Below are 26,836 nucleotides of genomic sequence, written 5' to 3' on the forward strand. Positions count from 1 at the left end.
CTCCAGCACCGGAGTACGAGCCGGCCCATCTCCCACCATGTCCGACGAGACGTCGGCCACCACTTCCTATGAGAAGTTTCTAACCCCAGAGGAACCCTTCCCGCTCCTAGGAGCCCCTCGTGGGGTGGGCACCTGCCCCAGCGAGGAACCCGGCTGCCAGCTGTCCTCCTGCCATCGCACGGATCCGCTCCACCGGTTTCATACCAACAGGTAAGGAGCTCTTCCGAGAGCAGGGGCGGACTTCCCGCAGGCGGCTGGGAGATGCCGGTTCGCTCTCCTGCCGGCTGCTCTTGGTCCCTCGTGCTGGGCTGAGCCGTGAGCTACCCCCTCCCCCATCTTCCTTTGACCAGCGCTCTTCCCCAGCTCCTCCCAGTTCACCCCCTGCCCTCTGATTTTTCTTAAGACCGGTTTCCCTGCGCCTTCTTTCTTCTTTTCCCCTTTCCTCTTTGGACTCTACTGATTCCTTCCTTCCAGATCTTCTCCTTTACCTCTTCGTGACCCCCGCCCCCATCTGTACACCGAGAATCTTAAACCCCAAACTCTTGATTTTTAGATTCATCTTCCAAAGTTTAACCCCTTCCATTTCTGGCACACGATTTCAGGGAGCCCCAAATCGATCTGTGGATCTTATCGAACCTCCCCTTTCTCGATATTTAACCCCGTTCTAATCCACGTTGTACCAGAGCATTGGGAAATTAGTGTCCCCGCCGCCTCCCCCTTGTTGCTTTGAAAGCAGGATCTCCTGTAGCTTAGTCTCTCTCAGCAAACTGGTTACACAGTGAGGATGACCTTGAACTCCTGGCACCCCCTCCCCGCCTTTCCCAAATTCTGGGATTACAAACATTTGTTATGTCCAACTAAGTTTACTGTATTTTAATCAATTCAGTTTATAATTTTCTTTTTGCAGCACTGTGGATTGATACCAGAGCCTCATGCATGCTAATCATTCTGCCAAGTGAGCTATACCCTTAGTTACCCTAGAAACTAGTCAGTTTTTTTTCTCCTTCCTTTGTGAACACCTTGCATTACTTCTGTAGGCTGTCCCAAAATGTAAACTCTGGAAGATTCCTTCCTAAAACATACCACCTGGTTTGCATCCCTGGCGAGGGAAGTAGAGCGAGTGTAGGATGGGTTAATTTGTACAAATAATTTCTTCAGAGGGTTCATCTAAATTATTTTATTGGAAGGCAATGTTCTGGACATGCAAGCGTTTAAGTGTTTTATCTAATTTGAGCAGTTTGAAATGGGTTTTCAATTTGGCCTCAACTTTTAAAAATGATTTATTTTCAAGTGTGTGTGTGTGTGTGTGTCAGGGGTGGGTACGTGTATGAAAGTGCAGGTGTCTATGGAGGCCAGAGACCTCAGACTCCCTGGAACTGGAGTTACAGCTGGTTGTGAACAGCCTGTATGTGGATGCTGGGAAGGGGTTTGGCTCGGCTGGGAGAGCAGTACATGCTGTTAACCGTGGAGCCTTGGCTCTAGCCCCTCAACTTCACACACACACACACACACACACACACACACACACACCACCTTCCCCCCCCCAGGACTGGCAGAGTGTGGATAAGAGAAGAGGGAAATGATCCATCTATGGATTAGAAATAAGGAATCCAGTTCTGGTTTCTGGTCCAAGTTTGCTATGTGTGTTTGGTTACATCTATCCATATTTTGCATATATTCCCCCCAATCCTTAAATCAACCTATCTTTACTGTGTAATTCATGCATTTACATATATAATGAGGTTTTGTTTTTGTTTTTTCGAGACAGGGTTTCTCTGTGTTACAGTCTTAGCTGTCCTGGAACTAGCTCTGTAGACCAGGTTGGGCTCAAATTCACAGAGATCCGCTTGCTTCTGCCTCCTGAGTGCTGGGATTTAAGGCATGCACCACCACTGCCTGGTTTATAATGAGATTTTAAAAAGTAAATTTACAGTTTGGGGAAAGAAAATGTTATAGCTTAATAATCATCTAGACAGGACAGGCTCCAAAGCCACAGAGAAACCCTGTCTCGAAAAACCAAAAAAAAAAAAAAATCGTCTAGAATTTCGGCACAACACATTTTAAAATGAGATGACAGGGAGTTTCTGATAAGCTAAGTCTTCATTGCATAATGAAGAAACTGAGGCCCAGAGATAGAAACCAAGTGTGAAGTTCATAATTTCTAGTCTATGACCTTTCAGTCATAGACTACACCTTTGGAGCCGGTGAGAAAACTTGAATTAGAACGAAAGGATTGCTGGCCATGGTAGTACACTCCTTTAATCCCAGCACTCAGGAGGCAGAAGCAGGGGGATTTCTTGAGTTCGAGGTCAGCGTGGTTTATAGAGTAAGTTCCAGGACAGCCCAGGCTGGTACACAGAGAAGCCCTGACTTGAGAATAAAAAGCCAAAACAGGAAAGAAAAAAACAACTAAAGAATCTAATGTTATTAGTGATCACAGAGCTTTCTTAAACTAAGTCTATTTAGCCCATGATATAACAAACATACATAGAAAATTGACAAAATTAAGTGTGCTTAAAGTATTTAATTTTTGAAGCACTAGACAAAGTTATATGCCCAGTACATTTAAATAATTTCAGAATTTGCCATCTCTGCTGATTGATCGAGGATAAGCACTGCAAAATCTGGTGATTAAGGGTAAGGGACGGTGAGAGTTGAGGGCCTAGAGAAATGGCTCCATGGTCAAGAGCATGTAATGCCCCAGAGAGGACACAGATTCGGTTCCCAGCATTCAAGGAATTTTGTTTGTTTGTTTTTCTTTTACAACGCGTTCTCTGTTATCACCCATTCAAGACTCTTTTAAGGTCAAGACTGTTTTCCAGAATAGGGCAGCCAGGATGGAAAGGGTAGGCTCCAATTAAGGCTCTGCTTTTTGAACTCAAACATAATTTCTCCTACTTCCTGTCTGCCTATTTATTTAGTTATTTTTGTTTACTTCAGACAAGGTCTCGTTAAGTAGGCTGGTCTGGAACTCGCTGTATAGCCCACGCTGGGCTAGAACTTGAGACAGTTCTATCCTGCTTTCCTGAGTACTAGGTTTGAAGCAGGAGCTACCAAACCCGGATTGACTGTTTCATTTTGAATATCCCTTTTCAACACATCTTTTCACAAGGCTTGGAACAATAAGTAGGAATCCCAGATACGTGTATTTTTCATCAGAAAGTAGGGGAGAAAGGAGTTAATTATATATATATATATATATATATATAGAGAGAGAGAGAGAGAGAGAGAGATAGAGAGAGAGAGATAGAGAGAGAGATATAGATATATATACATATACACACACAAAATGGATTTTTGCCCCAGACTACCTTGTTTATTATTATTGCTATCTTAATATGTGTTTGTTTGGCTAGAGGTTTGAGATAGGGTTTCATGTAGTTAAGTGTAGCATTGAATTTGTTATCTTCCTGTCTCTGTCTCTAAGTGTCAAGATTATAGGCATCTGTCATTAAACTTGATGACTTTTTCCCCCCTCTCCTTTTTCTTTATTTTCTTGATTTTATTTTTTTGGTTTTTTGAGACAGGGTTTCTCTGTGTAGTTGTGCCTGTCCTGGAACTCACTCTGTAGACCAGGCTAACCTGGTCTATAGGCTAACTCACGAGCTCACTTCGGCCTCCTGAGTGCTGGGATTAAAGGCATTCATCACCACTGCCTGGCTCTTTTCTGTTTCCCTCCCTCCCTCCCTCCCCCCCTCCCTCCCCCCCTCCCCCCCTCCCCCCCTCAGAAAGTTTTATTGCTCTGTAGCCCAGGCTGGCTTGGACTTCACTATTCTACCCAGACTGGCCCTAGACTCATGGAGACCCTACTTCCCCAGTGTGAGGCTTCATACCTGGCTTGTCTTTCTTTTTAGATCTTTTCACACTCAAGCAGTGTTCTGCCTTCTTGCCTTTCTTCAGAATTGTGTTTGAGGAGATCATATGCTTGCTGCTGATTCTTTTCCGGGAGAAGCAAGCAGCTAAGTCATATATGTGGGCACAGTTTAATTTCGGGAGTTCTTTTATTTTGGAGTTGAATGCATCACTTTTTTGCTTCACATCATTTGCCAAGTCACGCCACAGTCCACAGACCAGGTCTGAATAGTTGAGCATAAAAATCCAGCTTAAGATTTAGTCATTATAAAACAAACTTTATTGCATCCAGGAACTTGTCAGTGATTAGATATTTGGTTTATCTTGATTTTGTTCCCTCTTTGTTACCAGATAAGAAAATGGCCAGACTGTTTAAATACTACCCTTGCTAAGGGCCTTGTGATGATGACAATTTTGTGCCTTCTCATTTATCAGATACCAGGCTGTATCTACAGTCTCATTAGCCCAGGGAGTCCTGGCACTAGTACTAATGGCTTCTAAAGTTGAATCTCATCCGTGACATTGATTACCATACCTACAGACTAGATTTGGGGAAAAGTAAATTCCATGACAAGGAAATGCCTTTATTAAGGAACTCACTGTCCATAATTGTGGTGGCACACAGAAATGCCAAGGTAGGAGAATCACTTGAGCCCAGGAGTTTGAACCAGGTCTGGGTTAAGTTTCTCAACTCCATCTCAGAAACATTTACCTTTTCCTATGATTATATTTTATGATGTAATTGGGTTTGTCTAGAATTTTGGAAGAGAAGAATAAATTTTGATAAGTCAAAAATGAGTAGATTTATAAACAAAATGTCGGGATTAAGTATATATGCATGCTTAAGACATTTCCTTTTGGTGAGGTTTTTCCATAGTAAAAAGAGGTTTCGTTTACCTTCCTTTGATTTCTTGTTTCCTTCCCAACAATGTTGGTAAGTCCTATAACTCAAATATGAGATGAAAGAGGAGAATAAAACTGCCAGATGAGTCGTTCCCTTCATCTGTCAGGGGACTATGTCATCAACATAAACCCTTGTGAAAAGCGAATGGGTGAGGAGATTGCCTGATTTTTGTGTACCTTTCCGGCAGGATGTGAAATGAGCTTCTGAATACATCAGTTTCTCAGTTGGGTGATTGGTTCTTGCAGAACTAGAGATTGTCGCCTGGCGGTGATGGCGCACGCCTTTAATCCCAGCACTCGGGAGGCAGAGGCTGGCGGATCTCTGTGAGTTCAAGGCCAGCCTGGTCTACAGAGCTAGTTCCAGGACAGGCTCCAAAGCCACAGAGAAACCCTGTCTCGAAAAAACCAAAAAAAAAAAGAACTAGAGATTATCCTAGAGCCTCATGCATGCTGAGCCAATACTCTACTGCTATTGTATATCCCTTGTCCTATGTTTATTTTCATCTTACAGAATCTTGCTGAGCTGCCCAGGCTAGCCATGAAGTTACACTCCTTTCTACACCTCCTGAGCACTAGGGATTACAGCCGTGGAGCAGCAAGGCCAGGCCCAGATCAGTTGTGAGCTATTATAGCCACCTATTTTGTCAGCACTGTAGGGGATAAAGACATTTAGGGACTGCTCTTTACCACTGAGATACATCCCCATCTCCAGGCTTGTGCTGTTTATACTCCTGTAATCTTCCCACGTAGGCATGGAACTGGAGGTTCTTCAGGCTTGCGTGCCAAGCACTTTAACCCATCTTGATCGCCTCATGGTTTTTGCTTTTTAAATACAGTCTCATATAGTTATATAGTCCTAACTGGCCTGGAACTCACTGTGAAGACCAAATTGGCCTGGGACTTATGTTGCTGCTTCTCCTCCTCTCTTTACTTCCTGAATGCTGGGATTAGAACAGGCCTGCACCATGCCCTTCTCTTTTATCTTCTCTCATATATCACATCCCGACTGCATATGGTCCGCCCACCGTTTTCCCCCACCTTCCTTCTCCGTATCTACCACTGTCTCTCCCCTCAGAAAAGGGCCTAGCTCTTAGCTCTTCTCTCTCTCTCTCTCTCTCTCTCTCTCTCTCTCTCTCTCTCCTGTTTTTTTTTTTCGGGGGGGGGTGGTTTTTTGAGACAGGATTTTTCTGTGAAACACTCCTGGCTGTCCTGGCCTCCAACTCACAGAGATCTGCCTGCCTCTGCTTGGATTAAAGACATGTACTGCCACCACTTGACCTGCCTAGCTCTTTTTTTAATTTTAAAAACTTTTCTAATTAATTTTATTTTTGACATGCTGGCCTGGAACACACTGTATCCTAGGGTCCTCTTGAATTTTGCTCTGTAGCCTGAGCTGGGCTCAAGCTCATAAAATATTCCTTCCTGCTGTAGCTTGCTGAGTACTGGGATCAGGCTTGAGAAAAGCAGACGTTTTTTTTTCCAAGGGATTTTATTTTATTATTTTTTTTTATTTTTATTTTTTAAATTTATTTATTTATTAAGGATTTCTGCCTCGTCCCCGCAACCGCTTCCCATTTCCCTCCCCCTCCCCCGATCAAGTCCCCCTCCCTCATCTGCTCGAAGAGCAATCAGGGTTCCCTGACCTGTGGGAAGCCCAAGGACTGCCCACCTCTATCCAGGTCTCGTAAGGTGAGCATCCAAACTGCCTAGGCTCCCACAAAGCCAGTACGTGCAGTAGGATCAAAAACCCACTGCGATTGTTCTTGAGTTCTCAGTATTCCTCATTGTCTGCTATGTTCAGCTAGTCCGGATTTATCCCATGCTTTTTCAGACCTAGGCCAGCTGGCCTTGGTGAGTTCCTGATAGAACATCCCCATTGTCTCAGTGTGTGGGTGCACCCCTCACGGTCCTGAGTTCCTTGCTCGTGCTCTCTCTCCTTCTGCTCCTGATTTGGACCTTGAGATTTCTGTCCGGTGCTCCCATGTGGGTCTCTGTCTCTGTCTCCTTTCATCGCCTGATGAAGGTTAATATTCCTGAGGATGCCTATGTGTTTGTCTTTGGATTCACCTTATTTAGCTTCTCTAGGAACATGAATTATAAGCTCAATGTCCTTTATTTATGGCTAGAAACCAAATATGAGTGAGTACATCCCATGTTCCTCTTTTTGGGTCTGGCTTACCTCACTCAGGATAGTGTTTTCTATTTCCATCCATTTGTATGCCAAATTCAAGAAGTCGTTGTTTTTTACTGCTGAGTAATACTCTAATATGTATATATTCCATAAAAAGCAGACGGTTTTATTTTAGAATTTAAATGACTGCTTATCAAAATAACCAAGTCTTTAGTCCATATGTATACTAGAACAATCTTGGGAAGAAATGCTATTGGCTTTCCTCTTTAAAAAAAATTACCCTGCAATTAGAACAGCAAGCTTAATTGTTAAAGTCAAACACCATAAATATTGGCAGTTTTGTCTACATTTTTCTCTTCAAATTCTAACTACAACCATATCATTACTCTCATCCTTTGAGTCTAATGTTATGGTCATATTTTGGTGTTCGACAGCATTAAAATGTAAGGGCTCAGGCTGGAGAGATGGCTCAGTGGTTAAGAGCACCAGCTGCTCTTCCCCAGGACGAGGATTCCATCCCCAGCACCCTCCTGGCAACTCATAACCATCTGTAAGTCCATTTCCAAGGAATCCAGTGCTTACTTCTGGCCTCTCTGAGCACCAAGCATGCACATGGTATGCACACCCATACACATAAAATAGTTAAGCAATTTAAAAGTATAAAGGCTTGTAATTTTCAATGAATCCGTGCTGAACACACACTCAACATTCATTGAGAATTCAAAACTATCAGAACAGTCTAAAAGAATCTTATTTAAATTTTTATTTCAAAAGCTCTTTATAGGAAATTGAAGGCTCTTTAAAAAGCCGCTCTTTTCTCAGAGAGAATATTGGCAACACTGTGTTTCTTTTCATTTTTTTTCTATATATAAATACAGATTGAGGATTGCTCATGTGAAATACTTGGAATCTGATGTTTCCAATTTTATATTTTTTGGTTGCAGTATTCACATACATAATGAGATATGTTAGAGATGTGACCAAAGTCTAAATGCTGAATTTATGTTTCACATGAGTAGTGCAGGCATAGCTTGAAGAATTTTTTTTTAATTTTTTTTTTAAATATTTATTTATTATGTGTACAATGTTCTGTGTCTATGCCTGCAGGCCAGAAGAGGGCACCAGACCTCATTACAGATGGTTGTGAGCCACCATGTGGTTGCTGGGAGTTGAACTCAGGACCTTTGGAAGAGCAGGCAATGCTCTTAACCACTGAGCCATCTCTCCAGCCCCCAGCTTGAAGAAATTTTATATAATATTTTTAGCATACCTTTATTTTGACTGTACCCCACATCATATGAGGTCAGGGTGGAATTATCCTATTTATAGTATAAAGCTTGCCTGACAAAAGTTTTGGATTTGCGGCTTTTTTTCTCTCTCTCCTGTGTGTGTGTTCACAATTTAATTTGTGAACTGTTTATTGCAATTATGTATTTTTCTATTTTTTCTCGTGTTCACGTGTGTTTACTGTGTGAGTATGTGCTATGCGTTTGTGTGTGTAGGCTCAAGTGGTGTTGATAGTTGTTTTTCTCTGCTCTCCTGGTTCATTCAGGCAGGATCTCTCAGTTGAAGCCAGTGTTTGCTTATACAGCTAGTTTGTCTTACCAGCTTGTCCAGGGTGTGGGGGGGTCCCCTCTCTCAGCCTTTAGAACGCTAGAACGCTAGAATTACTGGTGGACAATATTCCCCACCATAAATATTTTCATGGGTTCTGGGATTGAAATTCTGGTCCTTGGGCTTGTGGTGCAAGTGCTTTAACCACTGAAGCACCTCCCCAGCCCAGAACTCTTAGTCTGAAAATGCCAGTGTTGAGATATAGCTGTCATTCTTGATGCTTTGAGGTCCTTTCTTTCTTTATTATTGATTTTTATTGAGCTCTCCATTTTTCTCTGCTCCCCTCTCTGCCTTTCCCCTCCCCTTCAACCCTCTCCCATGGTCCCCATGCTTCCAATTTACTCAGGAGATCTTGTCTTTTTCTACTACCCAAGTAGATTATATCTATGTAAGTCTCTCTTAGAGTCCTCATTGTTGTCTAAGTTCTCTGGGATTGTGATATGTAGGCTGGTTTGCTTTGCTTTATGATTAAAAATCACTTATGAGTGAGTACATGTGATAATTTTCTTTCTGTGCCTGGGTTACCTCACTCAATATATTTTCTAGCTCCATCCATTTTCCTGCAAATTTCAAGGTATCGTTATTATTTTCTGCTGTGTAGTACTCCATTGTGTAAATGTACTACATTTTTTTTATCCAATTTTCCATCTAGGGGCATTTAGGGCATTTATTTTTTCTTTTTAAAATAACATTGTTTTTCAGGCAATGGTGGCACATGCCTTTAATCTGAGTACTTGGGAGGCAGATGCAGGTGGATCTCTGAGTTTGAGGTCAGGCTGGTCTACAGAGTGAGTTCCAGGACAGCTAAGACTACACAGAGAAACCCTGTCTTGAAAAAATAAAAACCAAACAACAACAACAAAACAATAGAATAATATTATCTATGCATATTTGTAATACATCTTTTATTTTTCAAATTTCTATTTGGGGAAGGGAGTGGATTCCTAGAAGGGGAATTATAAACCTCTTGTTCCCATAGAACCAAGTTCCAGAAATAGATAAATATTACTTACTTTGTTTTATCTGCATTGCTTAAAGATAAGAAGAATTATATTTCTAAATTAGACTAGCTATACATATATGGAGTTTAAAAATCTGTGACAGGAAAAGGTGCTATTTTTCTGTTTTGCCAATTTTTTGTTTTAGCTGTGAATCCTTTTCACTCGATGCTGATAAAAAAAGTCCGTGGCATCTGAGAGGATTCTAGAGCCTTGTTTTACACACACACACACACACACACACACACACACACACACACCTGGAAGCCCAAGGAGCATCTGAGAGGATTCTAGAGCCTTGTTACACACACACACACACACACACACACACACACACACACACACCCCTGGAAGCCCAAGGAGCACAGTAAGAGTACAAAAGCAAGCAAAGGCCTGACTCTTGTCAGTGATTGACTAGTTATTGTTAAGTGTGGCAGACAAACTTCATGTGATGAACGTCATTATTGCTCAGGGAGGCAAACATATTTCCACAGGATTTTTGCATGCTGAAAGGCAATTCTAATTAAAAACAATTAGTTGCAGCTTCCCCCAGCACTGAAGATATTATCTGGCATTTAGCTATTACTAACAACTGTTGAATGGGTGAATGAACAAAGGTAGGACAGTTCCTGAAAACCGACACAAGGTTGTATTCTGGTCCAAACACACACATGCGCGTATATGTGTAAATTTAGTGGATAGTGTATTTAGTGTTTTTTTTTTAGCATGTGTTAAGTTTTCTATATGGGTTTTCATATAATCCCTCACAGTAACTCAGCCAAAGGTTAAAGACTTTAAAAAATAATCACACTACCCCCAGACTGCAAAAGTCCTTCGTCACAAATATCCTAAGTGGGTTTTGTTAATGTCTTCACGTTGTGTGGTTCTGGGGTTCCTGATGTTACTTCTCTTGTGCTTTTGAAGGTGGAACCTAACTTCTTGTGGAACAAGTGTCGCAAGCTCGGAATGTAGCAGGAGCTGTTTTCGTCCGTTTCCGTGGGAGATCAAGATGATTGCTATTCGCTGTTGGATGATCAAGACTTCACTTCTTTTGACCTATTCCCTGAGGGAAGTGTCTGCAGTGATGTCTCCTCATCTATCAGCACTTACTGGGATTGGTCAGACAGCGAATTTGAGTGGCAGGTAAGATTTTCTTTTCCTTCTTACTAACATTCTTATTAGATAAGTAAAAGTGGGTTTTGAGTGGCAGGAAAGTCTCCCCCCCACTTGTTAACATCATTATTAAATAAGTAAAGGTGTAAATTCTCTCAAGTTTCTCATTTTTACCTCCAAGTATTTGTTTATTTTAATTTTATTTTTTTGCATGTGCCACTCACCTCTTCTTGGACCTTAATTCTCAGGTTATGAAAAGGTTCAGTCTGACTTGAATTCTTTATGATTGGGAGCTGGCAGGAAGTCACGTTAAAAAGCACAGAGTGCTTTCTATTCTGGTTCCTTTTCGGTGGTACTTGTACCATTGCTCATAATTGAGTTCTTTGTAAAAAGCCTAAGTTGTTAGCTCCAAGTAGCTGAAACACACATAAGCTATAGGTCAGCCCCATGCTAACGCTAGTGATGGTCTCTTTTCTTGTGTTGACATTCTTTTTGTAATACTGCTCATAACCAATCTGAAATGGAACAGCAATGACTTTGGGGATGAAATCTTCCATCAGTATTCAGTATGGCAGCTCTTCCAGTTTAACATCCATTGCCTTCTCTTTCACTAGTATGACTGATGCCACCTTGGAGTCTTGGTGAAGTCAATTTTCTTTTGTATGTTTTGCAGAGTGTGTCATACAGTTAAGAAATAGATGGAATGCACATTCTATAATATTGCTAATATGCATTTTAGGCTTCTGATCCTACAGTCATCCTTTCGTAGATTTTCGTGTATTAAGCACTCAGCACTTTACTATGCAAATGTACTCTCCCTATTTCATAATTGATAGCATTCTTGTGCTTAGAAGACACATCAGATTATATTAGATATCAAATATGATAAGTTGTTTCTATCACAGTCATCTAATTTTTGGTTCTCTTATCCGAAGTATGCTAGTTTATTATTTTATATTCTTTTTTCACATAGATGTTTTTCTGGCCACAATAATTTTTTTTCTTGGGGCATATATAATATGTAAAATGTCTTTGTGGCAAGTTGTCTACAAATACTGCATTATAATAAATGTGATATATTAGAAAATGTATGTTGCTTTATTGGAACATCCATTTTGTGATTGTAAAAAAATCATATTAAAAAGTCTTCCCTTGCATATGCTGCATGTTTTATTCAACAGATAAACTTGAATCTCTGATATTTTAACAGTCATCTGAATATATGAACTTATATTTTTAAAAAGGGTTCAGATATTATTTGAGTTAAAACTATTTTTATGAAATTATGAAATAATACGAGGTGGTATAAATTAAAAGTCTCAAAAACTCTTCTGGTTACCACTGTGAAGCGCTTTTACAGATAGAAGTGTATGTTCCTATATACATAGTATGTATGTTCATATATAAATATTTCACTCAGTAATTATATGTTTTTTTTCAGATTCTGAAATATCTCATTCATTTTCAGAGCCGTATTGTAACTGTCACAGTGTTTTTTAGTTGGCTTCAGTTTTGTGTATATATGTGCTATAAAGAGTGATATGCTAAGCTAAGAGGTTTTAAAGAGGAAAAAATAATTTACCACCCCCATTTTTTGTGTGTTATTTCAGCTTCTGTTCCACATAGAGATGCAAATATACGTCAGATAAAAGTTTATTTTTTACCTTTAAAAATGATAGAATTGAGCATTTAAATAATTTAAAAACATAATTAAATGCTCATTAATATACTCACAGTCCTGCAGAGGCATCACCACTGATTCCAGGGTATTTCCATAATCGCCCTCTCCCACACTCACACACAAGGGAACTGTATGCCTGTTAAGCACAGAGCTTCACTTACACTCTGCCTTTGTTATCTGGTAAACACCAATCTATTCTGTAGATTTATCTGTAAAATGTTTTCTATTATTTTTTGTGTTGTGTTTGTGTGTGTGCGCATGCACGTGTAGCACCATGTGCATGTGGAGGTCGGAGGATGAATTCTGAGGGAGTTCTCTCCACTACGTGCATCCCAGAAATCAAACCTAGGTGGTCAGACTGGACTGTAAGTTCCTTTCCTCTCTGAGCTCTCCTCATGACCTCGGTTTCCTGTTCTCTGTGTAAATGGACGTACACAATTATATAGAGCTGTTGTGCTGTTTTCAAGGTTCATCCATATTATGGCATGGATTTTATTCCTCTCTGGTTTGAATTTCTCCATCTTGGTCTATACTCGATGTTTATCTGTTTTATTTCAACCAGCATGGTGAATGTGAAGTGGTGTCATACTGTGGTTTGGTTTCACATTTCTCTGATGTGTAATGTTGAGCACCTTTTCATACTTACATCATTTTCTTAAGATTTATTTATTGTGTGTTCAATGCTCTGCCTCCATGTGTGGCCGCACGCCAGAAGACAGTGCCAGTTCTCATTACAGATGGCTGTGAGCCACCATGTGGTTGCCGGAAATTGAACTCAGGACCTCTGGAAGAACAGCCAGTGCTCTTAACGTTTGAGTCATCTCTCCAGCCCCCTGTTTTTCTCTTTTTATTGTTTTTATTGAGCTATACATTTTCCCCATTCCTCTGCATGTGTTTTTCTTCATTGTGCCTATGCTGTTGTATTAAAAACTGCTTTACTCAAGATGATGAAATTTACCTGTTTCTTCTTAGAGTTTAGAGATTTAGTTCTTACATGTATAGGCCTTTGATGTGTTTTGATTTTTCTCTGTGTATGTTCCCCCACACACACACCTCCTGTATTTTTTCCTAGTTGGAAAGGAAAGCTTCCAGTCTTTCCACTGAGTGTAATGTTAGTGTAGTTTTTCAATAAATTCCCTGTACGATAGAGAAGAATTTCTCGTCTACTCTCAGTTTATACAAATTCATTGCTGTGGATGTTGGTTTCTAGGTATTTTTTTTAATCCAGCATCATTTGCTAAAGTCTGTTGTTTTTCTCATCGAATCGTCTTGGCACCCTGCTGCAAATGGCTTTGGCTCTGGACTCACAGTTCTCCTGTCTTAATACCAGCATTTGTCCTTGTGCTTGTACAGCACTGTTTGGGAAGTGTGCGTTCTCCCATGTTGTTGTTGTTTGCTTGGATTTTGCTTTTTTTTTTCCAGACAGGGTCTCTCTATGTAGCCCTGGTTGGCCTGTCTATGTAGATCAAGCTGGCTTTGAACTAGATCCACCTGCCTCTGACTCTCACATGCTGGGGTTCAAGACTTGCACTCCTGCTCCCAAACAGTGTTTTTTTAATGAAAGTTGACTTTTTTATTAAATTTTTTTAATACGATCTTTTCTCATTTTAGACAGCTGTCCCCATTTCTACTCCCTCCCTTCCTACCACCCCAGTCTTTCCCTCATCCCATACCATTTCCATCCACTCCTCAGAAATGGTAAGGCTTCCCATGGGGAATCAACAAAGTTGGACACTTCACTCTGAGGCAAGACCAAGGCCCTCTCCCCTATATCTAGGCTGAGCAAGGTATCCCTCCAAAGAAAATGTGCTCCAAGATGCCAGTTCAAGCACTAGGGATAAATCCTGGTCCTACTGCAGTGGCTCCACAGACTGCCCAAGCCTCACAACTGTCCCCCACATTCAGTGGGCCTAGCTTGGTCCTATGTAGGTTCCCCTGCTATCAGTCCAGAGTCAGTGAGCTCTCACTAGCTCAGATCAGCTGTTTCAGTGGCTAGCAACATCATGGTCTTGACCCCTTTGCTCATATATTGCACCTCTCTCTCTTGGACTGGTCTCAGGTAGCTTGGTCGAGTGCTTCGCTGCAGATCTCTGTATCTGCTTCCATCAGTTGCTGGGAGAAGGTTCTATGATAACAATTAAGGTAATCATCAAATTGATTACAGGGGAAGGCCAGTTTAGCTGTCCTCTTCACTGCTGCTTAGAGTCTTAGCTGGGGTCATCCTGTGGATTCCGAGGAATTTCCTTAGTACCATGTTTCTCACTAGCCCTTTAATGGCTCCCTCAAGATATCTCTTTCGTCTCTCTCCCTCTCTGTCCTTCTCCTTTCTTGAGCATCCTGTTCCCTCATATTCTCCTCCTCCTTCCCCTTTCCCCCTTCCTATCTCCTTCCACCTTCCCTCAATGTTTTCAGGAGATCTTGTCTGTTTCCCCTTCCCAGGGGGATCTATGTATGTCTCTCTTAGGGTTCTCCTTGTTACCTAGTTTCTCTGGGATCTTGGACTGTAGGCTGGTTTGCCTTTGCTTTATGTCTAATCTTATGAGTGAGTACATACCATGTTTGTCTATCTGAGTCTGAGTTACCTCACTCAGGATGTTTTATTTTCCTAGTTCCATTCATTTGCATGCAAATTTCAAGATGTCACTGTTTTTTTTTTTTTTTTTTTACTACTGAGTAGTACTCCACTTTATCTCTTCTTCAGTTGAGGGGCACCAATGTCATTTCCAGGTTCTGGCTATTAGGAATAATGCTGCTATGAACACAGTTGAGCAAATTTCCTTGTGGTATGAGTGAGCATCCATTGGGTATATGCCCAAGAGTGGTGTTGCTGGGTCTTGAGGTAGATTGAGTCTCAATTTTCTGACAAACCGCAACACTGATGTCCAAAGTAGCTGTATACGTTTGCACTCCACCGGCAATGGATGAGTGTTCCCTTTACTCTGCATCCTCTCCAGCATAAGCTATCATTGGTGCCTTTTATCTTAGCCATTCTGACTGGTGTACGATCACAGAGTATCACAGAGTCGTTTTAATTTGCGTTTCCCTGATGGCTAATTTCTCTGATGTTGAGCAATTCCTTAAGTATCTTTCGGCCATCTGCAATTCTTCTGTTAAGAATTCTCTGTTTAGATCTGTATCCCATTTTTGATTGGATTATTTGGTAATTTGAGGTTTAATTTCTTGAGTTCTTTATTTATTTTGGAGATCAGCCCTCTCTTTGTGGGGTTAGTGAAGATTTCCCCATTCTATAAGCTGCTGTTTTTGTCTTAGTGACTGTGTCCTTTGCTTTTAGAAACTTCTCAGTTTCAGAGCTGATAAACACGTTCAGTTAATGTGGCAGGATACAAAAATCAACTAAAAGATATCAGTAGGCCTCCTACATACAAATGATAAAGGGGCTCTCCAAACCCGCCTTTTCCTAGTACTGTGTAATGTCTGAACGTGTTCTTTGTTACTGGCTGCCTTCCTACCATTTCCATTGTAAAAATTGACAGAAGTACGTACTGTCTTGGTATTCTTCAAATGGTGTTTCCCTCAAATAGGCATAGACAATTCCAGCACATTTCTGGAAAACATTTTTAGGGGAGGAATTCTGTTTCAGATTCCATTTACAGGTTTTCACAAGAGCTGGAGGTATCTGTGGTAAGGGAACTTCTGACTTCTCTTTGAAGAATCTATTTAAGATGGCTAGCCCCAAACTCTCTTTGCTCCTCTTCAGTGGTAACTTCATACTCTGCCACTGCATCCAAGAATTCAATGCATCTCTTTAGGTCTGGTTTTGTATCACAGAATTGTCTGAAAAGAAGTCTTCCTATTGGCTGCTTGTCACAAAGGCTGCTAAAATCCTTTTCTTGACGAGCCTTCAGTAGCAGAGTATTGGCTGTGATGTTCTCGAGTTCCATGCTGTGACAGAGGTCGAACTTTTCGGGGTGCAGGCAACAGAAGCGGGGAAGGCTGGCGGGGAAGAGACCCTAGAGCCACAGTCGCAGGCTCCGTGCATGCCTCGTCCTGCGGGGGACAGGGCTTCAGGATACTGAGCGCCTCCGCAGCTTCTTCCTCCGTTTCTTTTGGCGTTGTCACCACTGCCTCCAGGAGCGCCTTTGTCCCCGCTGCTGCCGCCGCCTTCATCGCTGGAGCAAAGGCAGGCCCTGGGAAGGCTCGCCACAGGCTCCAGTTATGTCGCGGCGTGCAGGAGCTCGAACTCCTAGCATCATTGCCTGAGCCCAGGGTGCTTAACTCTCCCTTGGGTTGGCACTGAGCCTCGGCTGTGCCCCACTCCACAGGGGAGCTTCTTCTCACGGTGGCGACCAGAAGCCGCTGTGTGCTACAGCCGCTGCCTCCGTGGCCACCAGATAACTCGCACAGCCCCAAACTGTTTTTCCTCTTTATTAAGATCATTTGGATTTTGGGGGTCTCTTGTAATTCCACACAAATTTTAGGATCAGTTTTTTATTTCTACAAAATAGAGCAGTTGAAATTTTAGTACAGATTGAATTAAGCCTGTGAGGAGGATTGCTGTCTTAATTTCAACATTCCAATTCATGAAAGTGGTATTGTTTTTATTTAATTCTTTCAATGATGCCTTACAGTTCTCAGTATTCAAATCTTAAACTTTTTTGGTTAAATTTGTTTTAAAAAAATCCTTTATTTTGCTTTTGGAAGTGTCCTTTTCATAATTTCAATTGCAGATTTCTCACTGTATATATAAAGCAATATACAATTCAGTCTTTTTAATGCAGATTTTCGTAACTAGCGCTGAACTTGTTTGTTAGCTCTGTAGTTTCCTCCTGTGTGGATTCATTTGGGTTTTCCTTAGTTAAGTTCATGTTATCAGTGAATAGTTGTCTTTCTTTCCTCCTAATCTTTTTTCTTCTTGCTTATTTGCCCTACCCAGCTCATCCAGTGTTGAAGTGTACGGTGATACATGCCTACAACCCCATTGCTCATGAAACTGAGGCAGTTGGAAGCCAGCCTAGGGTATATAGTGAGACCATAAGTAGCCTCCTCCTTGCACAAAGAAGTATAAGAAATGATTAATAAGCAGCAGTAGCAATAGAATAGATGAAGTTGCTAGGAAAAGTGAAGTCAAACAGGCAAAGAGAGAGCTTCTTTCTTCTATCTTTTAAATCTTTCTTTTATCTGAACTGCTACTCACATTTAGGGTGGGTGTTTCCACTTTAATAATCTAATAAAGAAAATGTCATAGAGTGCCAAGTGGCTTGCCTTTTATCTGATTCCTTATCCAAGCAGGATTCACAGTCTGTTAGGATTAGAATCAGAGAAATATGGGCCTCTTAGAAAAACTCAGGTGTGGTGGCGTATGTATTTAATCCCAGCAAGTGGATCTCTGCGAGTTCAAGATCAGTTTCGTCTATGCAGTGAGTTCCATACCAACTAGGAATACTTAGTGAGACGCTATCTCCAAAAATAATACAAACAAATAAATAAGCAAATATAAATAAGGTCAGCACTTTTATAAGTTGTTGTAGCCTATCTAATACCAGGGATATTATATAATTGTATAGGTGTTAATGTAGATCGTGGAAGGTTTTATATGTTAAATGAGAAAATATTATAAACTATTCTCCAAAAGAGGAGTGATTCCTAATTTACTTATTAATTTAATAATTGAAGGATTGCAAACAAAGGATATTGTCAGTAAAGTGACTCGGTGCCAATGCACATGCTAAGATGCTACCTCATCCAAAGATTAAAATCTTGCCTTTGAGAGATCCACTTGCAAGAGCCGCAAGTTGCCAAGTCATCTGTCCAGCCAAAGTGCATTCTTCTCTCACACCTTACATCCTGCCTCCTGTTTCCCCTCCCTCCACTTCTCCCAGTTCCCCTTCCCCTATCTCCTCTCTCCATCAGATCCACTGTTCCTGTTTCCCTTCAGGAAAAAGCAGGCTTTCTGGGGACATCAACTGAACATGGCATAACATGTTGCAATAAGTTTACGCACATGCCCTCATGAAGACTGGAGAAGCAACCTAGTAGGAGGAAGAGTCCTAAAAGTAGGCAACAGAGTCAGACAGTCACCGCTTTCCACAGGGCTCCTCAAGCTCCACCTAATACTTGGCTGTGGATCTCTGCATCTGTTCTCATCAGTTGCTAGATAAAGCCTCTATGAAGATTGGGCTGGGCTCTGATCTATGACTATAGCAGAATATCATTAGGAATCATTTCATTGACTTTTTTTCCACTCCTTACACTGGAGTATAGGTACTCCGTGCTCATGGACATTTAACATTGAACTATGATGAGAAGTTTAAAATGCTTTATTATCTTTGTGAGATCTCAAAATAATATTCAGGAAATTATAGAAGATTGTGCTTACAAATTGTATTAGAATTTACTGAAAATTATTGTTTTAGAGTTTAAAAATTATATTAAGTCTTGTGGTTAAAAACTCCATCTATTTAAACTTCTGAGTAAATGTTTTGGGGATACAGTAGTTAATATGTATGATTCACAGATTCTTTGGGAAGTTGCATTTAAGAAACCATTTCTGTTGTTGAGCAGGAGAGCTTAGAAGATGCGATGAGCAAGTGATTCTTCTGTCATACTTTAATCCTAGAGGGGTTACGAAATTACACATCAGCGGTTAGAGAAATGAGGTTACTTACAGAATTCTGCTGAAACTTACAGAAAATATGACAGAGGTTTGATTTAATTCTCTCCATGTGTCACGGCTACAGATTATGGCATAAATATACTGAATATGGATGGTATAAATATACTGAATATGGTCTATAAAATATAGGATAGGACTCATTAAGCATTTTTATTCTGAAATACTTTATCAGTTATAAAGTGGGAAATTCCTGGCCTAATAAATACACAAGCGCCCATACAATTAATTCTGCTATACAGCTGCTACTCTAGTCCCGTATGTTCAATTGACTATTTGACATTTCCACTTGAATGACTTTATTATTTCATAGTAACCCATTATCTGAGATGCTGAGTCCTCGATCAGTGATATCACTTCCAAAAATCGCCTTCCCATGGAAAACGTCCACGAGCCTTTGTGACATATCTTACAGTATGGTGAATAATGACTGTTGTCTATTGAGAGTATACTTGCACACCTACCATTTTCCCGTTACCCATATCCCACACTGCACCATCTTCTTAGTTCCTACTGAAGTCCAGATTGCCTGGCTTGTGTGAATACAGTGAATTTGTGTCCTACTTTGGATTTAGTCACTAGTTCTTCAAGTCTCATTGGATACCATTTCCCCCTTTATTTGTTAGAATAAGTGTGTTGAGTTAGAATGATTAATATTTGAAGTCTTTGAGTGTACCATCCTGTGTGGGTTCTATGGTTGTGAACTATTTTCCTCTGGTCTGAATATTGGATTGCTTGCTAACCAGCCAGTTACCAAACAGCTCTTTTTTCTTAAGGAAGGCTTTATTTTTCTACTTTGAGGGTGGACTCCCTTGTGGTGGGTAATTCCTGGAAGCAGACTCTCGGCAGCTACTAGCATCAGTAGCCAGTAAGCAGAGAGCAATGAAGGTTCCTAAACGATTTATACATTATCGTTTGTCTTCTAAACTTTTATAGTCATCTGTTTTTCCTATTGATGCTTGTTAGAGGATAGGCATGATCACAGCAAAGGCTTCATGTTTCGTTCCAATCGTTCTTCATCCTGTTTTGTTTCATCAAGATACTGTCGCTTGGAAAATGTTTTGTGTCCATCCGCTCCGGCATGGTATGAGAGTGTTTCTAGTTCTTCCGTGGTTCCGATCCTCAGCAATAATTTTCCTTCCTTCTTTTTTAAAATAACATTTTTTTTATTCATTTCAAGACAGAGTCTCTCTACATAGCCCCAACTGTCCTAGAGAGCTCACTATATAGACTAGACTGGCTACAAACTCACAGAGATCCTCCTGCCTCTGCCTCCTGTGTGCTGGGATTAGAGGTACGCTACACCACACCTGGCTTCTTTTTTGCTTTATGTCGGGTTTTTTCCCCTTACCCTGTGTTTTTGCCATCTGTGGTTTTACTAAATTATTTTTCTTTCCCAAATGTCTTTTTCTGTCCCTCTGAAGTCATTAAACACCACTTTGGCAACATAGGACACATTCTATAAGGACTTTTACTACCTTTTTAGTGGTCTCAGAAACCATGGTTGAAGACTGACTCAAAGTATGATGCCAGATCCCTGTAATTGCAGTATTGAGAGGCTGAAGCGGGAGGAACAAGGCAGCCTAGTCTACATATTGAGAGTTCCACATGGCCTGACATACAGTGTGAGATCTTTTCTCAAAAAGAAAATCAGCCATTAAATAAATAAGTTATACAAGATCTTACCTCTAGTGAGCAATGGAACTAGGTTTTGTGTTGTAGGGTGTTTTAAATTCTCCCTAAAAAAATGACAAAACTATTATTTATAACTTTTTTATATCTCCTCATCTCCCATACCAGACAAAACCAAAGATGTGAATTTAAGTGCTTATCATATAGTCTGACCCCAAAGAGATAGTCTCCAAAGATTCAAAGAAAAGTTTACTAAATTTTGAAAGTTGAAGTTTTTCTATTTTTTTAGCTTTATTTAGTTTATGTTTCTATGAGTGTTTTGTGTGCATGTAAGTCTGGGTATCGTGTGCATGCCTGATGTCTGGAGCTGGCGTTCCAGATGGTTGTGAACCACCATGTGTGTGTTGGGAATCGGGGTCCTCTCAAGAGCAAAAAGTACTTTTAATCACCGAGTCGTCTCTCCAGCCCAAGTATAGGTATGTTTAGTTGGGGGGGGGTGGTGAGAGAGAGTGAGAGCATGCAGAGTTTAGAGGTCAATCTCAGGAATATCATCCACATCTTTTGAGATACCGTCTCTAATTTCTCTAATTGACCTTAACCTAGGCTGACTGGCCAGTGAGCCCCAAGGATCTGTCTGTCTGTTTTTATTTTTTTTATTTTTTATTTTTTTTTAAACTTTTTTTTATTTAACTTTATTATGTTCATTGGTGTGAAGGTGTCAGATCTCATGGAACTGCATTTTCAGACAGTTGTGAGCTGCCATGTGGGTGCTGGGAATCGAACCCGGGTCCTCTGGAAGAGCAGTCAGTGCTCTTAACCGCTGAGCCATCTCTCCAGCCCCTTTCTGTCTGTTTTTACATCCACCTTGTGCCACCCTTTGCGTTTGTAAGTGGATGGTACTGTGGTGTCTAAAATTTTAATGTAATGAACATGATTTCACTTTGTTGAAACCCCTATACCCATTATAGTGCCTTGTATGTATTAGCATCTTAAATACATATGAAAGCTATGAAAGCAATAGTTTTTAGTGCTAAAGTTTTGTCCTGTTTGAAAATTCAAAGCCTAGAAATCATTCAGAGTCAAATGTAGTTGCAAATTCTGGCTACCAAAAAACCAATAAAAGTTGATGTAGCTTGTAATCATGAAAATATTCTTTGAAATTTGCTAAGAAAGGAAAAAAATACCTATTTTATTTTAATTAGTATTTTAAAAATAGTGCATTAAATTAACTAATTTTAGAGGATATTTGATGTGACATGTTTTGGTTTCGTGGGTGCATGTTCAAATATATCAAATTATATGCTGTGTAGTTTTTGTTTATCAAGTGTATCTTAATGAAGCTATTTAATCCACTCTTTTTAGAGGCAATATATTCTTGATACTTGTCTTTCTTTAAATGGATTTGATTTGATTTTTCTGTGTTTTTGGGTTTAGTTTTTATCCTTTCTCGACACGTTGTTTTCTATTTTCTTATTTTGTTTTCTAGTATTTCCATTCTTGAGTTTTTCCTTTATATCAATAGCATATTTTAAATTACTTTAGTTCTTCTTATATTGCTCCGGTGCTCTTGAGGAGAAAAATTTGTGGAATTATGTGTGTTTAATAGAGCCAGTTTTTGGCAGAGCACTCAGGTCTCCTGTGATGGAGATCAGTACTTCTTACTCAGGTTTTAGGGCTCTGATAATATTGTGGCTATAAAGTAAAAAGCTTAGTGGATATTGAAACATAGATTAGCATTTTTGTAATTTATATTTATGATTTATGCGTTTTGGAAAGTACATTTTCATGGGATATCTTCAAAGAGAATATCCTGATGTTGGTCCTTTTGTATAAAATCCTGACTGTATATTTGCCTTAGTCATATATTGAAGTAAATTTTATTTTGTTTTTGACACATGATCTTCTATACCTTAGGGTGACCTGAGGCTGGCTATTGAGCTCTGACTGCCCTTAGGCCACTGATCGTCCACTCTCTACTTCCTGAGTATGGGGATTGCCTGCATATGTAACCAACCATGGCTGACCAAAATAACTTTAATTGATGCATAAAATGTGTTGCCATATTTAAAATGCAGTTTTTAATTTCTACTTTCTTTAACCCCTGTACTTCTTACTTTTCTAAAGTTACCAGGCAGTGACATTGCCAGTGGAAGTGATGTACTTTCTGACGTCATACCCAGTATCCCCAGTTCACCTTGCCTGCTTCCTAAAAAGAAGAACAAGCATCGGAATCTCGATGAACTTGCTTGGAGTGTGATGACAAATGATGAGCAGGTAAACATGTTGGCATTCTTCATTCAAAGTGTATGTGGAATAAAGCTTATGTGTAGAGCAGATGTGAAGCCTCCTTTATTTACCTCTTTGTAGCCCCCAAATTGTGTGAAGTCTGAAATTGAGTTTTAACTTTTTCTAGGAAGCAAGTGAAATCAGGACATCTTAGCAACGATCATAAGAAATGATCACCTTTCCTATTCAGACAGTGGTTGGTGCTTCACTGGAGCCTTGGGCAAAATAATTCTTCTAATGTCTAAATTGTGTTATAATTCACATAGTAAAAGTCAGTTATTCACACTGATATTGTTTGTTGTTATTTTTCTTCACATAGGTGGAATATATTGAGTATCTGAGCCGTAAAGTCAGTACTGAGATGGGCCTTCGGGAGCAACTTGATATTATTAAGATCATTGATCCTTCTGCTCAGATCTCCCCTACTGACAGTGAGTTCATTATTGAACTTAACTGTCTCACAGATGAAAAACTGAAGCAGGTATGAAAAGTAGATGTACATTGTTTATCTACTGAAGATGCCACCATGTTATGAAGTGTAGGCCTATGTAATCATGTGCATACTCGTCATTATCAAGACTAAAATCACTGCTGTGAGATGTAACATTAGGAAGCACTGGGGCTGAGCTAAGAGTTGGAGCTCAGGGCTAGAGGATAACATGTACAAAGCCCTGAATTCAGTCCCCAGGACTGCAAAGAAGGGAAAAAATGACCTGGAGTAGCAGCACATGCCTGTAATCATAGCACTTGGGATGTAGAGTTAGGAGGACAGAAGTTCAGGGTCATCTATGATTTGTTAAAGACTTGAAGGCCAGCCTGGAATACCTGAGATCCTGAATGTCTCAAAGCCAAAACAAAAACTGAAACCTCCAAGTCCCTACTTAAGAAGAGTTTTATGTGGCCAGGCATGTGTGCCGAGGGATTTGAGTGGTCTTGTGGAATAACAGCCTGTGCAGAGTGACATCTGAGGAACTTTTCCTCCAGTGTATTACTCTGTACGTTTACGATCCCTTCTAAATAACAGTTGTGCTGTACCTTTTCTCTGGTACATGCTTTAATAGAAAGGCTTTGAATTCTCTGCTTCTGGTGTCTTACATTTGGCATTTGAAAATTCTCATTTCTCAAAACGAAATATCTTTCCCCGTTTCTGCTAGTTTCTTTAGTGTGGTAAGTTGATGTGTTGCATTTAAAACTGGGTGTCATTGTCCCCCTCAAAAAATGTAGGGGGAAATGCACACAAGTCAGAAATGGATTCATTAATATGCTTACCTCATTTTTAGTGTAACCACGTTTGTTTGATTTTGTTGTTTCTCTTTCAGTGTTCTTTTCTTAAAATTCAAATTCTAAAGGCCAATAGAATTTGCTAAGTAATTTTTATATTTTTAAAATATAGGTCTATGTGTTTGCTGGAGTTTTGACCCCTGCTGGTTTTGTGGTCATCCTTCCTCCCTTCCCTTCCCTTCCCTTCCCTCCCCTCCCCTCCCCTCCCCTCCCCTCCCCTCCCCTCCCCTCCCTTCCCTTCCCTTCCCTTCCCTCTCTTCCTTTCCTTCATGCTGTTCCTGCCCCTCTCTTGAGTATTGTTTTGAAACAGTTCTTTTCTATAGTCCAGACTGGCTTAGAATGCAGTATTAAGCTCAGGCTCTGCAGAACTAGTTGCAACCCTCCTGCCTCAGCCTAGAGAACTAGATACACCTAGTGCTAGAACTAATACACCTGACTTGGTATTCATTTCTATATTTGGGTGTTTCTTATTAGCTTCTATTCTGCCTCTTTTATGCATCTGAGCATCATTCAGATTGAACACACTGTGAGGTTTTTCCCTCCAGCATCTTGAAGGTGGAATATCAAGGTGCAATACTTACCAGTGCTTGTCCATGTGTCCTAAGGTCAGAAACTATATCAAGGAGCATAGCCCTCGTCAGCGGCCTACAAGGGAGGCCTGGAAGAGAAGCAACTTTAGCTGTGCAAGCACCAGTGGCGTGAGCGGTGCCAGTGCCAGCGCCAGCAGCAGCAGTGCCAGCATGGTCAGTTCTGCAAGCAGCAGTGCGTCCAGTGTTGGAAACTCTGCTTCAAACTCCAGTGCCAACATGAGTCGAGCACACAGCGACAGCAACCTGTCTGCAAGTGCAGCAGAGCGGATTCGGGATTCAAAAGTAAAATGTCTATTCAATACAAAACTTTACCTTTCAGTGTTAGCATTAGGACGCTTTCGCTTCAATCTCTTGCAAACTAAAAATTGCTCCACTCTCTGGATGCCCGTGGGTCTTGGTTTTGATTGAACAAGCAGAGTGCTCCACTGTTGAAGAAAGCTTGAGTGCTTTCAGATACGCTTCACCCACTACCAGGCCGCCTTCAGTCTTTCAGTTTTTATCTTCCCTTTCAGTAAGAAATACTAGAAATATTAAAATAACAGCTTATTCTCAAGATTGCAACTCACTACTGAGTGAATCTCACTATGTTGCTAATGTTGCCATTTATTAGCTTCTAAAATTGTCATGTATGTCTTCGGTGTGTGTTTGTTTATGCGTGTGTGTGTGTGTGTGTATTTTCTTGATGTTTTAACCTTAACTGTTCCTTGACTAAGTAAAAAGTAACACTTTCTGTAATCTAGTTCTATTCTTTTTTTTTAAATATTTATTTATTGATTTGTTATATATAGTCTATCTGTGTTGTGTATATGCCCGCAGGCCAGAAGAGGGCACCAGATCTTACTATAGATGGTTGTGAGCCACCATGTGGTTGCTGGAAACTGAACTCAGGACCCTCGGAAGAGCAGGCAATGCTCTTAACCACTGAGCCATCTCTCCAGCCCTCTAGTTCTATTCTTTTATTGTTGAAACTTACTGTTGGGCACTTGTAAAAGAAAGTAGAAGTACATATGGAATGGTTATGTGGCTCAGCGTGGACATATGTATGGTTCTTTGCAGTGGCACAGAGTAGAGCCCATTTAAAGATGAGAGAATCTCTTTAACTCTTTGGAAATCCAGTGATCAGAAGATACACAGTGATTCCTTCCCGTTTTGTTTTGCTTGTTTTTGTCAAAGTAGAAGAAACAGCCATCTTTGGTGGTTACCAAGGGATTTCACTGAATACGTGGTTATTCTTTTTTTGTTATTAGTTTACCAGTGATGAGGATTCAGGTTTCCTAACAGGCTTTTAAGATAGCATTTGCCTGATATTAGGAAAGCATGATTCCTTCGTAGCCATTGGGAGATTTTTAGTATTCTGGGGTAAAGTGTACCTTGAAAACGTTAAGTATTATTGATTTGGACAATGTTTTCTGCATTTTATATCCAGTATTGTACTCTAACATTTTGTTTTTGCTGTGATGATGCCATTTTACCCTAATTGAATTTTAAAAATATAAATTCTTGACAGTATTTTGTTGTCCATAGCTAGCTCAAACAATAAAGAATCAGCCCTTGCTAGCCACAAAAATCACTAGTCAGATGCAATAAAAATAGAATCTTTTTTTTTTACGTCTAAGCTGGTGAATTACTTGTTGGTATAAGAATCACTCTGCAGAGAAACTTGAGCAGCTCCTAAAATGTGGAAAATAGAGAATTTGAGCCACATAACCCTGGGCTGCATACAACAGTGTCTACACCTTACTGACTTTGTACTTTTCACTTTGACAGAAGCGATCCAAGCAGCGAAAGCTACAGCAGAAGGCCTTCCGCAAGAGGCAGCTGAAGGAGCAGAGGCAGGCTCGGAAGGAGAGGCTCAGTGGGCTCTTCCTCAATGAAGAGGTGCTGTCCTTGAAAGTGACTGAGGAAGACCACGAAGCAGATGTTGATGTTTTAATGTAATAGGGTAAATCTATCAGCAGTCTTCTTAGCATTGTTCTGTTCTCATTGGCTTACATGCATCTTGACCAGAAGTTTGGTTAGGGTTGTGCTGATGTACCATTAATCATTTAGGCCAGTGGTTAGCAGAGGGCAGTCCCAGTACCTGCAGCTTCAGCATCACCCGAAAAGATGTTAGAATTGCATTTG

General features: G+C 40.4%; 1 protein-coding gene across 1 annotated transcript; it reads left to right on the plus strand.

Moving 5' to 3' along the window:
- On the plus strand, positions 1–26,836 carry LOC121437177 (protein FAM199X-like). Its single transcript, XM_041637029.1, is given in 7 exon segments — positions 1–210; positions 10,423–10,469; positions 10,472–10,641; positions 22,680–22,829; positions 23,161–23,322; positions 24,728–24,994; positions 26,480–26,836. Coding segments are annotated over 7 exon segments (1,140 nt in total). The 5' UTR covers positions 1–37; the 3' UTR covers positions 26,651–26,836.

The sequence above is a fragment of the Microtus oregoni genome, unplaced genomic scaffold (genome assembly GCF_018167655.1).
Source record: "Microtus oregoni isolate MIOR12 unplaced genomic scaffold, Mior012 000050F_ref0000143, whole genome shotgun sequence".
Taxonomy (NCBI): domain Eukaryota; kingdom Metazoa; phylum Chordata; class Mammalia; order Rodentia; family Cricetidae; genus Microtus; species Microtus oregoni.